The sequence below is a fragment of the Mustelus asterias genome, chromosome 28 (assembly GCF_964213995.1).
Source record: "Mustelus asterias chromosome 28, sMusAst1.hap1.1, whole genome shotgun sequence".
Classification (NCBI taxonomy): domain Eukaryota; kingdom Metazoa; phylum Chordata; class Chondrichthyes; order Carcharhiniformes; family Triakidae; genus Mustelus; species Mustelus asterias.
This window is the reverse complement of record NC_135828.1, coordinates 12,351,452-12,366,110: the sequence shown is the minus strand read 5'-3', so window position 1 is coordinate 12,366,110 and position 14,659 is coordinate 12,351,452. Positions and strand designations below refer to the sequence as shown.

General features: G+C 40.1%; 1 protein-coding gene across 2 annotated transcripts in view; it reads right to left on the bottom strand.

The window, feature by feature from the left end:
- The window catches only part of parga (poly (ADP-ribose) glycohydrolase a), a 167,191-nt gene that overhangs the window by 38,520 nt on the left and 114,012 nt on the right, over positions 1-14,659 (bottom strand). For both annotated transcript variants that reach the window (XM_078199516.1, XM_078199515.1), the window contains exon 13: positions 6,338-6,485. In XM_078199516.1, the coding sequence (XP_078055642.1) occupies positions 6,338-6,485 (148 nt within the window). The remainder of the gene's footprint in view (positions 1-6,337; positions 6,486-14,659) is intronic.

Here is a 14,659-nt window from a genome sequence, read left to right as displayed (position 1 = left end):
TTATAAAATATAACATCTTGGATGAGGGTTAGAAACATTGGAAATATTGAAGCGACCATCTTTGACTCCCACTATAAACAGTGTATTCTTGCCACTGATTCCATTTCAATCCCTGGCTAGTGCCGCAGGCTTTTTGCAACCTCTGCATTCTATTTAACCCAAACTGAGTGTCCCAATTCCTACATTTTTCATCACAGGTTTACTTCCACCTCTAATCACATACCTCCATCCCTACTTTGGCGCACCTGCCAACTTTCTCGGTGTTGAATAGAGAGGATATTTTAACCTACTACCATAGGTCCAGAGGAACACAAACTCCAAATTTCACATCATACAAAATTAATTTCAAGGAATATCAATTATTTATTTTGAAACTGTCCTCTATATTTAACTTTTCCTTCTCGCCCTTTGTAAATTTCAGCATATCCAAAACCCTATTGCCTGTATCCCGTGCCACACCAAGTCCTGTTTATTTATCACTGTCGTACTTGTTGATCTACATTGGCTCCGGGTCCCCAAATGTTTTAAACTTAAAATTCTCATCCTTGAGTTTAAATTGCTTCACTGCCTTATCTTTCTCCATTTCTGAACCTTCACCCCTTCCCACCCACCCACCACCCCCTTGCAACCAGGAAGAACCCCACAATTGGCAGCACTACAAACAAAAATCCTCACATAATTTGGTCTTTTTCTGTTAATCAAACAAAGCACTCTATGGCGTTCACCAATCGTAAATCAATAAATCGAATAATAAGGAAACATGCATCAAAACTTTATATATCATCACTTTAAGTCTACTCTTTGGGCTATGTATGGGATCCCCTTCAACCACAATGTTTTGGAAAGAGTCGAGGAGGAAGTACTTTTCTTCATTTAGTTAGCTTCTAAGGAGAGAAGAAATTAATATGGCAACTGGAGAACATCAGTTTCAGTTTAGCTTCTGAAGGTCATTTATTTCATTTGCTTCTTGGTGGTCTAAATAAAATGTATCCTTCAGCCAACCACTGTTTTGTGCGAGTACTTTATTGGATGACTGAGCATGCGATTTTCCCTTTCATCCCTGAAGACAATTAAGAAACAATAGAGGTACCATTACATCCAAGTAACAATAGAGGGAAGCAACTAACCATAGTCCACAAATGGCCATAGGCATCTCTCTCCATTAGAGAGAGAGAAGAGAGACACAACTAGTTATATATATATCTTGAAGAGGACAGCTCCGCTTAGGCAACACACAGGCAGGTCTCCATAAGCTACCACAGCCAGTTACAGGAATTGAACCCAGGCAATTTAAATTTCTAGATGTATTATATAGGCTATAAACTAGTGGGAAAGATATAAAAACAATTTTGCAAGGAAATTAAAGATAGGTGCAAGAACTATCATGTAATTATGGTGTATTATCTTAATATAGACTTGGATAGTAATAGCACAAGTGATAGTCAGGGGTAAGAGTTTCATTCATGGGATGAGTGTGTTGCTGGCTGGACCAGCATTTATTGCCCATCCCTAATTGCAACCGAGTGGTTTGCTGGGTCATTTTGGAGGGCATTTAAGAGTCAACCACATTGCTGTGATCTAGCAGGTTTCCTCTCCTAAGGTACATTTGTGAACCCGATGGGTTTTTACAACAATCGACAATGGTTTCACTGCCTCCCCACAGAATGCCTTCTTGAGAATTTTCTAGATCAGTATTTTTCCAGTCTGAAGAGAAAAAATTTGCAGGCCGATGTGGAATGGCGGGGGAGTGGGGCATGGGAATTGCTCTGACAGAGACCCGGCCAAAAACAGAACAGGCCAAATAGCCTGTGTGTGTGCTGTAACCATTGTATGATCAGGCCGTACCTCAACTGCAACCTACTGCAGCTTAGATCAAATCAGAGGGTAGTAGGCACAGACTTCAGCATATCTCCAATCCTATCATTTTAAATTAGTGAACAAATTAGTGCCACAAATTAAAAATATTTGCTTCCACTGGCAAATGCTGCGATCATATATCGGGGAGAGAGATTAATTTGCACAAGTACACAGTAAAGTTAACAAATTTTAATTTAGTAACATGAACATGCTGCAAGATATTTGTTGGATTTTTCTTGCACAAAATATTCATTTAAGTAATTAGGATTGTGCAATATTTTCTATATTAACTCTACAAGAATCACTAAGTCACAACATCAGCTTCAAAACAAGCAACAGAAAGTGACAGGCACACCTGCTTCACCTGTTTGTTTTGTACATATAAGCCCATTCAAAGGAAACTCCCTATAACCTGTTGCACTACAATCAGACCCCTTGACAATGGAGGTGAACTGTGGCACACCCATTGACAGGCAGTGTGATTACAGCATGACAAAGTTTGCATCGTTAAGTACAGACACAGGATTTTATAAAGCAAATATATTGAAATAGAAACCAAAAGTAGGACTTTATAATAGGCTATTATAATCGGTCCCTATCCACTTCAGCTGAAGGTGACGGTTTTGCGAAAGGGAAATCATGTTTAACTAATTTATTGGAGCTCTTTGAAGGATGTGCTGTGGATGAAGGGGAACCCTTGGTTGATGTACTATACTTAGATTGCCAGAAGGCATTTGATAAATTGCCACATCAAAAGGTTATTGTGGAAAATTAAAGCTCATAGGGTTTTTTGGGGGGGGGAGGGGGGGGGGTAATATATTGGCATGAATTGAAGATTGGAGAGCTAATAAGAAACAGAGAGTGGGCATAATGGGTCATTTTCTGGCAAGATGTAATGAGTGGTGTGCCACAGTGATCAGTGCTGAAGCCTCAGCTCTTTACAATATATATAAACGACACGGATGAAGGGACCGATGTGTGGCTGCTAAACTTGCTGGTGACACAAAGATAGGTGGGAAAGTAAATTGTGAAGAGGTCTTAAGGAGGCTATGAAAGGATATAGATAGGTTAGGTGAGTGGGCAAAAATCTGGCAAATGGTGTATAATGTGTGAAAATGTGAAACTGTCCATTTTAGCAGAAAGAATAAAAAAATGAAACAAATTATCTAAAAATGGTGAGAGACAGCAGAGCTCTAAGATGTAGAGGGATCTGGGTGTCCTAGTGCATGAGTCACACAAGGTTAGCTTGCAGGTTCAGCAAGTAATTTGGCAAGCTAATAGAATGTTATGATTTATTGTGAGAGAAATTGAATGCAGAAGTAGGAAGGTTATACTTCAGTCATACAGGGCATTGGTGAGGCTACATCTGGAGTACTGTGTTCATATTGGTCTCCTTATTTAATTAAGGATGCGAACATATTGGCAACAGTTCAGAGAAACTTTATTAGGTGTAACAGCAGAAATGCGCGTGTTGTCAGATGAGGAATGGCTGCACAAGCTAGAATTGCAGTTGCTGGAGTTCAGAAAAAAAAGAGGCAACTTGATTGAAACATACAAGATCCCATGGAGACTTAACAGGGTGGATATGGAGAGGATGTTTCCTCTTGTGGGAGAACCTCGAAAAAGGGGCCATTGTTTATAAATTTCTCCCAGAGGATTGAGTGTCCTTGGAACTCTCTTCCTCAAGATACGGCAGAGCAGAATCTTTGGATATTTTTAAGGTAAAGACAGGCAGATTCTTGATAAGCAAAGCGGTGAAAGCTTATCGGGGAGTCGGCAGGAACGTGGAGTTGAGGTTAAAATCAAATCATCTATGATCTTATCGAATGATGGAACAGAATCAAAGGGCCGAGTGACCTACTCCCGCTCCTAATTTGTATGCAAGCAATCTTGACTCCTGTGTGTAATGCCACACAAGCTCTATACAAAATAATCCTTCGCTATACAGTAAGTCTTTGGAGACTTTTATGGTGAGATTCTACTGGGCTGGTGGAAATAACCATTCTTTCAATATGCTTCAGATAAAGAGTACTGCCAAAGTTGTAACCTTGAACTAAGAGCATAAATGAAGATCTGTAAAGTGATAAAAACTAGTTCAAATATGTTTGGAGTGCAGGCTCTGTCAGAATTCAGATCAGTTTTGATGAGTCCCCCATATTGAAATACTATGGTATCTTTTCTCTTCTCTGAAGTAAAATCTGCAAAACTATTTTTAGATTTTAATTAACTCATTGATTATAATTGTGATATAATGATTATAATTGTGATATAATGCAATCTAATCAACTTAGCCATATCTTCTCATGGCCTAACTTTATTTATTTAAATTTGTCAAAGAGTTAACAATGCTTCAATTCCTTCAGAATATTTTATTCTGTATCTATTTGGAAGTTTACCATACTATTAAATATTTAATGACATTTCATCACAAGGAATGGAAGTACTTACCCCCAGATCCCTCCTATATAGTTAGTATTTAAAAATATTGCATACTCTGGAAATAAACATTTCCGAAGCTCTGCTTTAAAGCCTGACATTGATCTATTTCACCAGCAACGAATGGTGGAGACATACTGAGATGATACAGGGCATGGTGTACTTCATGGCGCGCTTTACAACATATCACTGTGCAAAGTTATTGACTGCAAGTCTCATCATCCATGGTTACTCACTTCCAACCTGCTAAGCAGCCAATATTGTGCATAGACTGGAAATCAAGCATTTGAAAAAGATTATCCACAGTATAAGCAACAACCTCATGGAGCAGACAGGTTACAAGGGACCACTTGCCCTTTGGTACTGGCCGCTCGATATACCTATCCTTGGAGAATTCTGCTCCTTAAAATTATTTGATAAAATCATGTGATATATTTGCTTAACTTCTTGATGGTTGCATTGCATAATCTCTCTGGAGTCACAAAAATATCACAGGTATAAAAATAGACAAATTATTAACTGACTGTTGTGTCACCCATTTTTGACAAAGTACTTCTTTTCATTGATCACAGCAAGTACACCATCATAAAATAAGTATGTCTGCTTTTTTTTGAGGTTGACAACAAGTTGGCTAAATACTTACTGAAGTATATTGGCAGTTTATTAAGTGTTCTATTCACTGTATTACATTACGTACACAATAGGTACCTTACCGGCTTTTATCACCTTGTTCAGTTTCTACCAGAATTCAACGTCTAAATAAGCAACTTTGAATTAATCAAACTGATCAGGTTCTCTAATCAGCTGGATACAGCTGATTGCTAGAAGCTGTAGGAGAACAAAGCTTTGTGAGGATAAATAGTCACTTAATAGTGACTGATTGTAGCATGATCCTCACAAACAGTGTTTCACTCAACATTGAAAGTAACAGCCAGCTCGTCTAAAAGCCTCCGGGGAATAACCCGTTATAAACGAGCTTCGGGTACCTATCTTGTCAGCCAACTTTGCAGTGATTTATTCACAGAAAGCCACTCATTACCTGTTTATACAGATAGAAGACTGGAAGGCGATTTGGCAAGGGGGAGAAGTTGTTGCTATTGCCTGAAACCAACCAATGTACAAAAATACTTTTTTTGTTTTCCAAAGAAGTTGTTCTAGTTTTTATGCGACACATACGCTCAGGTATGCAAGGCCGGCACCCTGGCATTCATGAAGATAATTGGGACTGTTTTCAAGAACTGACATTTTCTCCGTGTGGCAAAGCAGAATCAATTTGAGATTTTTTTAAAAATCCGAATTCATGACAGCTCCCAATCTTTGTGACAGGCATTGTAATGTGGAGCCATTTCTTCCCAATTACTTTACATCTCCTCCAAGTTGTGAGGAGGAAGATATGCCCATTAGAGAGCAGGTTGTCATTTGGCAGCCCATCAGGTACTTAAAAATTGGAATGCAAGTGCACATCAAACAACAGTGATATACATACTGAATATGTACAAACTGAATCTAATAAACGCACAATTCCGAGAATATATACACTTTCTAGATAAACTCAAACGATGAATAAACAATCACCTACAGCCACCAACAACCACAGTAACTTCATTGTAGTGTTAATGTAAGCCTTACTTGTGACTAATAAATAAACCTTACTTTACCTGCAAATATGCAGCAAGGTTCTTCAGTAGTGCAGAAATGTAAGAATTAATGAGGAAAATCACAATGGACTATGTTTTGTGAAGAATGCAATTTTCAGAATTGTTTCATTAATTTTAGTACCATGGTCTTCGAGAATGTGTGCAGCATGGGAAGTACACAATTTTATTTTCAAAACAATAAGCTAAACTAGGTCCACCATTAATTTCTGCTGCGGCTTCCTACAACGTTGATTACACTCAATTATAATCAAATCGGAAACGACAGATTTTCAATAGCTTTAAATTCATCTCTACTCCATCCAATGTCACAGGGCGAATCAACAACTTTTTATAATTTGCCAACTGACAAAATGCTGCATTGAGAAAAGGCAAGAAAGAAAACAAACCGGTGATGATGAGACACTCATTGTGGTCCAGAGCCTCTGTAAACAGCCGTGAAACAATGAGTTCAGGGTTTATCAAAAAACGGATTTCTTCCTGCACAAGGCCAGCACGTGTGACACCACCTCCAACACATCTGTTTGCAAAGTCAACCTGAAAGCCAAATAAAGTATTTTTTTTTAATTTTAGGGTTTAAGGCCAAGTAATGGAACTTAAATTTAAGCCCTAAAGAGGAGTCATACGGACTCAAAGCGTTATCTCTGTTTCTCTCCCCGCAGATGCTGCCAGACATGCTGAGCTTTGCCAGCATTTTGTGTGTCTGTAATGAAATTTAAATGTGCGTCTTCCTATTGCATTTTTAGGGCTTCACGAGATATATACATCATGGCCAGTACCAGATCCACTCTTACTCCATGTGAACCTGAGCATGCCTACAGTGAACCACTAGTGTCAGAAAAACACCAAGACCTTTAATTGTGAGATTGTGGTTGGTTGACAGACTTGGGAAAATGAGATCGTGTCCTGGACTAGGTTTAGGGCAAGGACAGGAAGGATGGGAATCATTGCACTGACAACAGTGGTATGTTGATTTGACAACAGAATTCCATTGTTACTTATAAGTTTGAAGTGTTGATTTTCCCAAAACTGTTTAATCAAAATTTTTGATATTCTCCCTTTCCTCAATGTTTAAATTAACCGTCTCTTACTGGACCTTGTTTTGTTTCCCAGCTGAGAGGGCAAGGTGGCAACGTGCTCCCTGATTCCCTTACTCAAATCACTCGTAAATGGAATGGCACCCGCTGGTAGAAAGCGATCCCATTAAGCATTATTTTCCCTTTGCTTACCCACTCGACCAGATAGCAGACTAGTTGAAAGAACAGTTCAGTGGAAAAACTTGACATGACATACAAATGCGAAGAGTACCAAGCCATCATGTACTAGCTAACCATCAGTAAGAAATACAAATCAGCATGAACTGACAGCTAATCAGTTTTCAATCATACTCTTCTGTATTGCTAATTTAGCTCAATTTACTTTGTGCCCAAAGATGTTGAAGCTCTCATTTGCTGGATACCTTTACGTTGTAATGCACTTAATTCTAACGTATACTTGAAAATCATTGACTAAAATCTTTCCCAGCCATTTCTATGAATCTTAATATTTCTAAACAAGGCTTCTTAATTGCTTTGATAAATAGTGCAATTAATTAGTGCGCTTACTGTCGGGAAATATTTTCCAAAGCTGTAATTACGCTCACCCAACCCACAGTTCAACGACATTAATTTTGTTTTTCAAAGTCTGAATGCATATGGCAAAAAAACACATGACAAAAATATGCACAAACAAAACACCGATACCACATTTACGCAGAAAACTAAACATTAAGCACCGGAGGTGTTCACATATATCATGTGACAGGTGCAACACTGTAAGCTAAGCTGCCCAACCACTGAAGTGACCTTTAATTAGAGCATTCATTAATATTTATACTGATCAATAAAAAATAGGTTCTCCCTCATTACTTACTTTGAATAAGTAAGTGAGGCAAATACCCTTATTTCCTAGCATATTTTCTTTATGACCTCTACAATCTTATGTTTCACTTAAATATGCACATTAAAACATTAATTAGGTTGGTTAGTTGCACATTAATAATTCATACAGGGGATGTTAATTAAGAGCATACATACAGATTACTGAATCTTACTGTACTGTATTCAACACTATTTAAAAGGGTGGTACATTCAACAGTTAACTCGCAGGTTTCCTTCCCTGAAGCACATTTAATTATTGTTTTTTCTCACAAAAAACCAGCAGCACACATTTATCTTGAGTCACCCTGAATGCTGCCTACGTTTCAGAGAAGCACAGGCAGAGATTTTGGGGGCCGGCCACCTAGCCAGGAATTATACCAGGAGAGTCAGGAAAAGGGAAATTAGCAATGAACATCATGACATAGCTGAGCACTGTGGGCAGATTTCAAAACTAGTAAAATTGTTTCAATATTCCAGTTAAATTCCCAACACATCCATTTTTCTACCATAATTAAACCAGCCATAGAATGGACTGAAAACCTGTGTTATTTACTGCCCAGTAACATTCTGAAAGGCATTTAATATAGGATAGGATTGAAGCAACTAATCAATAAAAAGCAGAATTTAAGCTTTTCCTATAAAAAGATGATTTAGAGTCAGAGGTTTACAGCATGGAAACAGACCCTTCGGCCCAACTTGTCCATGCTGCCCAGTTTGTACCATTTGCCCGCATTTGGCCCATATCTCTCTATACCAATCTTACCCATGTAACTGTCTAAATGCTTTTTAAAAGACAAAATTGTACCCGCCTCTAATAATACCTCAGGCAGCTGGTTCCAGACACTCACCACCCTCTGTGTGAAAAAAATGCCCCTCTGGACCCTAGTTTTAGGCTCCCCTATCTTTGGGAAAAGATGTTGACTATCTACCATATCTATGCCCCTCAGTATTTTATAGATGTCTATAAGATCACCCCTAAGCCCTAATGCTCCAGGGGAAAAAAGTCCCAGTCTATCTCATGGGATAAAGGGGGAGGTGGCTAGATGGGTGGAGAACTGGCTTGGTCACAGAAGACAAAGGGTGGTAGTGGAAGGGTCTTTTTCCGGCTGGAGGCCTGTGACTAGTGGTGTTCCGCAGGGCTCTGTATTGGGACCTCTGCCGTTTGTGATTTATATAAACGATCTGGAAGAAGGTGTAACTTGGGGTGATCAGTAAGTTTGCGGACGACACAAAATTGGCAGGACTTGCAGATAGTGAGGAGCATTGTCAGAAGTTACAGAAGGATATAGATAGGCTGGAAATTTGGACAAAGAAATGGCAGATGGAGTTCAATCCTGATAAATGCGAAGTGATGCATTTTGGTAGAAATAATGTAGGTAAGAGCTATACGATAAATGGCAGAACCATAAAGGGTGTAGATACGCAGAGGGACCTGGGTGTGCAAGTCCACAGATCCTTGACGGTGACGTCACAGGTGGAGAAAGTGGTGAAGAAGGCATATGGCATGCTTGCCTTTATAGGACGGGGCATAGAGTATAAAAGTTGGGGTCTGATGTTGCAGATGTATAGAACGTTGGTTCGGCCGCATTTGGAATACTGCGTCCAGTTCTGGTCGCCACACTACCAGAAGGACGTGGAGAGAGTACAGAGGAGGTTTACCAGGATGTTGCCTGGTATGGAGGGGCTTAGTTATGAGGAGAGATTGGGTAAACTGGGGTTGTTCTCCCTGGAAAGACGGAGGATGAGGGGAGACTTAATAGGGGTGTATAAAATTATGAAAGGCATAGATAGGGTGAACGGTGGGAAGCTTTTCCCCAGGTCGGTGGTGACGTTCACGAGGGGTCATAGGTTCAAGGTGAAGGGGGGGGAGGTTTAACACAGATATCAGAAGGACATATTTTACACAGAGGGTGGTGGGGGCCTGGAATGCGCTGCCAGGCAAGGAGGTGGAGGCGGACACACTGGGAACCTTTAAGACTTATCTAGACAGCCATATGAATGGAGTGGGAATGGAGGGATACAAAAGAATGGTCTAGTTTGGACCAGGGAGCGGCGCGGGCTTGGAGGGCCGAAGGGCCTGTTCCTGTGCTGTATTGTTCTTTGTTATCCAGCCTCTCCTTATAACTCAAACCATCAAGTCCCAGTAGCATCCTAGTAAATCTTTTCTGCACTCTTTCTAGTTTAATAATATCCTTCCTATAATATGGTGACCAGAACTGTACACAGTATTCCAAGAGTGGCCTTACCAATGTTTGTACAACTTTAACAAGGCGTCCCAACTCCTGGATTCAATGTTCTGACTGTTGAAACCAAGCATGCTGAATACCTTGCTCACCACCCTGTCCACCTATGACTTTACTTTCAAGGAGCTATGAACCCTGTATTCCGAGATCTCTTTGTTCTGTAACTCTCCCCAACGCCCTAGCACTAACTGAGCAAGTCCTGCCCTAGTTCGATCTACCAAAATGCATCACCTCACATTTATCTAAATTAAACTCCATTTGCCATTCATCAGCCCACTAACCCAATTGATCAAGACCCCGTTGCAATTCTTCTTCACTATCCACTATGCCAACAATCTTGGAGTCATCTACAAACTTATTAGCCATGCCTCCTATATTCCCATCCAAATCATTATATGACAAATGACAGTGGACCCAGCAGCAATCCCTGAGGCACACCGCTGGTCACAAGCCTCCAGTTTGAAAAACAATCCTCTACAACCACCCTCTGTCTTCTGCCATCATCCAATGTTGTATCCATTTGGCTACCTCACCCTGGATTCCATAAGATTTAACCTTATGTCACAACCTACCACGTGGTACCTTGTCAAAGGCCTTGCTCAAGTCCATGTAGACAACATCAACTGCACTGTCCTCATCTACCTTCTTGTTTACCCCTTCAAAAAACTCAATCAAATTTGTGAGACATGACTTTCCATTCACCAAGCCATGCTGACTGTCCCTAATCAGAGCTTGCCCCTCTAAATGCCTGTGGATCCTGTCTCTGAATACCTTCTGACAACTTAGGCCGTTCCCAGGCTTTTCCCTGCAGTCCTTAAATAAAGGCACAACATTTGCTACCCTCCAATCTTCAGGCACCTTACCTGTGGCTGTTGATGATTCAAATATCTCAGCTAGGGGGCCTGCAATTTCCTCCCTAACTTCCTACAAAGTCCTAGGACACACTTCATTAGGTCCCGGCGATTATCCACCTTGATGCACTTCCAGCACCTCCTTCTCTGTAATACGTACACTCCTCAAGACATCATTATTTATTTCCCCAAGTTCCCTAACATCCATGCCTTTCTCAACAGTAAATACTGATGAGAAATATTCATTTAGGATCTCATCTATCTCTTCTGGTCCTGCACATAGATGACCTTGTTGTTCCTTCAGAGTCCTATTCTCTCCCTAGTTACTCTTTTGCCCTTTATTTGTAGAAGTTCTTTGGATTCTTCTTTGCCTTATCTGCCAAAGCAAACGTGTGCCCCCTTTTTGTCCTCCTGATTTCCTTCTTAACTCTGCACTGACACCCTCTATACTCTTCAAGGAATCTGCTTGATCCCAGCTGCCTATACATGTCATAAGCCTCCTTCTTCTTCTTGATCAAGGCCTCAATATCCCGAGTCTTTCAGGGTTTCCTACTTCTACCAGCCTTGTCCTTCACTCTAAAAGAAATGTGCTTACCCTGAACCCTGGTTAACACACTAGCCATCCCTCTGCCTGCCAAAAGACTCCGCCAATCAACTTTTGAACGTTCCTGTCTAATATAATCAAAATTGGCCTTGCCCCAATTTAGAATTTTAACTTTTGGGCCAGACCCATCATTCTCCCAAAGTGATCCTTCATTTATGTGATCTTTCATTTATTTGTTTCGTTTACTTCAAGGTTACCATAGATTTCTAATATTATACTCAATGGAACTTCAGCCTTGTTTCGTAAGTTACAGGTTTTTCAATTCACAATTTTAAGAGCAAATTTTTGTGAGCAATCTGTAAAAAGGGCTACATGACAAACATACCCCAGCAAAAATCAATGCCTTCAGGAGAGGGAATCATATTTCTTAAAATACATTAAAAGGCTGCATGATTACATATAATCTTCAATTTACTAGAAACTGGCTCCTGATTTCTGTTGATTCTATTTTCCATCCTAATGCAAAGTTTTCTGTCCTTTTTTGTGTGAAAATACTGTGACACAACTGAGCTTGGGAACTTGCAGAGTAAGAAATACTGCATGGTACCCCGCATTCCGTTACTCTATCGAGCACACAGCTCTGAAGAGAATAAAGTTTATTTATTAGTGTCACAAGTAGGCTTACATTAACTGCAATGAAGTTACTGTGAAAATCCCCTAGTCGCCACACTCCGGCGCCTGTTCGGGTACACTGAGGGAGAATTTAGCACGGCCAATGCACCTAACAAGCACGTCTTTTGGACTGTGGGAGGAAACTGGAGCACCCGGAGGAAATCCATGCAGACACGGGGGAGAATGTGCAGACTCTGCACAGACAGTGACCCAAGCCAGGAATCGAACCTGGGTCCCTGGAGCTGTGAGGCAGCAGTGCTAACTATTGTGCCACCCAAATAGAAATAGAACATCGAAAAGAAATCTGTCTCCTCAAATTTAATACCAAAATCAATAAAGGCTCTTTAGCTTAAGACTGTAAGGGTTAATTGGCTAAATCACACTTCTGAGTTTCAGATTAAATCTGAACTTTTGTAAATCAATTCTGATGCTGTCATGTTGAAAGCCACAGAGTCCTTTAAAAGCTCTTTGTAAATTCAACAAAAAAAAAAGGGAGAGTTGAGATGAGGCTATGATCCCATCAGAGGTTTGCTCTGGTCTCCGACTTGCCAGATGACAGCTGCCATTGCAGCTCCTTCAAGCATGTTAAAATGAAGTAAAGAAATGATAGAAGCTGCCTCAGGGCCAGGATTTTAAGTAGACTTTCTCAATGACCACCAGCATTTTCATGTACCTGTAATTCATTCCAATTTGCAACAAGCGGAATGCACTTTTAAAAGGCATTGCATTATTCAGATGCTAATCTGTGTCCCTCGGCAACTGCAGAAGCGCTTTTCATTTTCTATTTCAATCACAATATTAAACCAAATAGGCTAAAGAATATCAAAGCTTTAATTTTACTCGTGTTCATTTATTTCCTTTATCATTTTACAAGCTTTTTGACATAACTGTTTTTCCAAGGATGATGAGACTGTAATTATAATCAAACATGGTAAATTCTTAAGATGCTTAAGGTAATGCCTATTAAAAGCTCATTGCTTCTAATGTTGCAGGAAAGCTGCTAGACTGAGAACTGTTTTGATTTGTTTTAAAGGGAGTTAATCCCCAGGGTGTATTAAGATTGTACGTTTCTCCAGTACTGCTTCGTGTTAAGCCACCTCTATTCACTTATAACTGCATTGGGTTGAACTTAGTAGTGTCACATGTCCGTTGCATTATCCAATTAGGCACATCTCCCTTGCTTAGTTAGAATCAGACACAACATAATCAGTTGTTTTTGCTATTCCATCTCTCTTCTCAACCCTCTCCCCCAATTATAAATGAAACCTCGAGATTTCAGCCACCAACTCAAGTTGTCTACATCTTTAAATTGGAAGCATTGAGAACGCTGAATTCAGCCTGAAGACAACTAAATTACCAAATTACAGACTATATACACTTTTTTATGGACTCTAATTTGGCCAACCTATCCTTTCCCACTCTGTAGTCTGCATTTTTGTGTGTGTGTGTTAGATCGGTTTAAGTATAATAAAGCTAACCTCTGTTAAATTCAAGAAATTATTGGTTTTCATTCCGACCACAACACATAAATAATTAAATACTCCTTAAATTGGCACGTGTATCCTTTTCAAACAACCAATCCTGTTGTGGTTAAATGAGGGCGGCAAAGCGGGGCGTTGCTCACTTGTTCATAACAAAGTTGACAGCAGCCTTTCTAAAATTCATTTACAGGACATTTGCATTGCTGGCTAGGCCAGCATTTATTGCTTGTCCCTAAACTCCATTTCAGAAGACAATTGAGAGTCAACCACATTGCTGTTGGTCTGGAGTCACATGTAGGCCAGACCAGGTAAGGATGGCAAATTTCCATCTTGTGACAATACTGTGCCTTTAAGAAATGCATTTGTCATTTTTTTGTGCATGATCTGTTGTAACAGTTTGTTTTTATTATCAGAGACGTTCTGACTGGATCTGGCAGCACTATTATTTCTGCAGCAACATAATTGATCTTAATTGATGCAGTGTTTGTTTTGATCTGACATTGCAGGGTTCTGCAGTTTTGTGTTTTCCCCTGGTATATTGCAGAGTGGGGCTTGATTAGGTTGATTGACAGGTAAGGTCATATGACTGGGTACAGCTAAGTGGATGTTCTCAATGACCACCAGCATCTTCATGTACCTGCAATTCATTACAATTTGCAACAAGCAGAATGCACTTTTAAAAGGCATTGCAATATTCAGATGCTAATCTGTGTCCCTCGGCAACTGCAGAACACCAAAAACTCAAGGTAGTCTGCACTTGGGATATTTAGAGAGAGGTTGCTTTCTCTGTATCTCTTGCTCTGTTTGAAGTGCAGACTGGAATCTGCCAAGAAAAAAGCCTCTTCGCTGAGATTCTACTGTCTCGGGAGGGGAGGGGGGGGGGGGGGGGGTTGGGCTTTCTCTGGAAGTTGCTGCAGGAGAATTAGAAGGCAACTGCCTGTCTGGATCATTCTCCAGAAATATCAAAAGGCTGGAAATCTAGTAGCTATGTAAGCATCTTT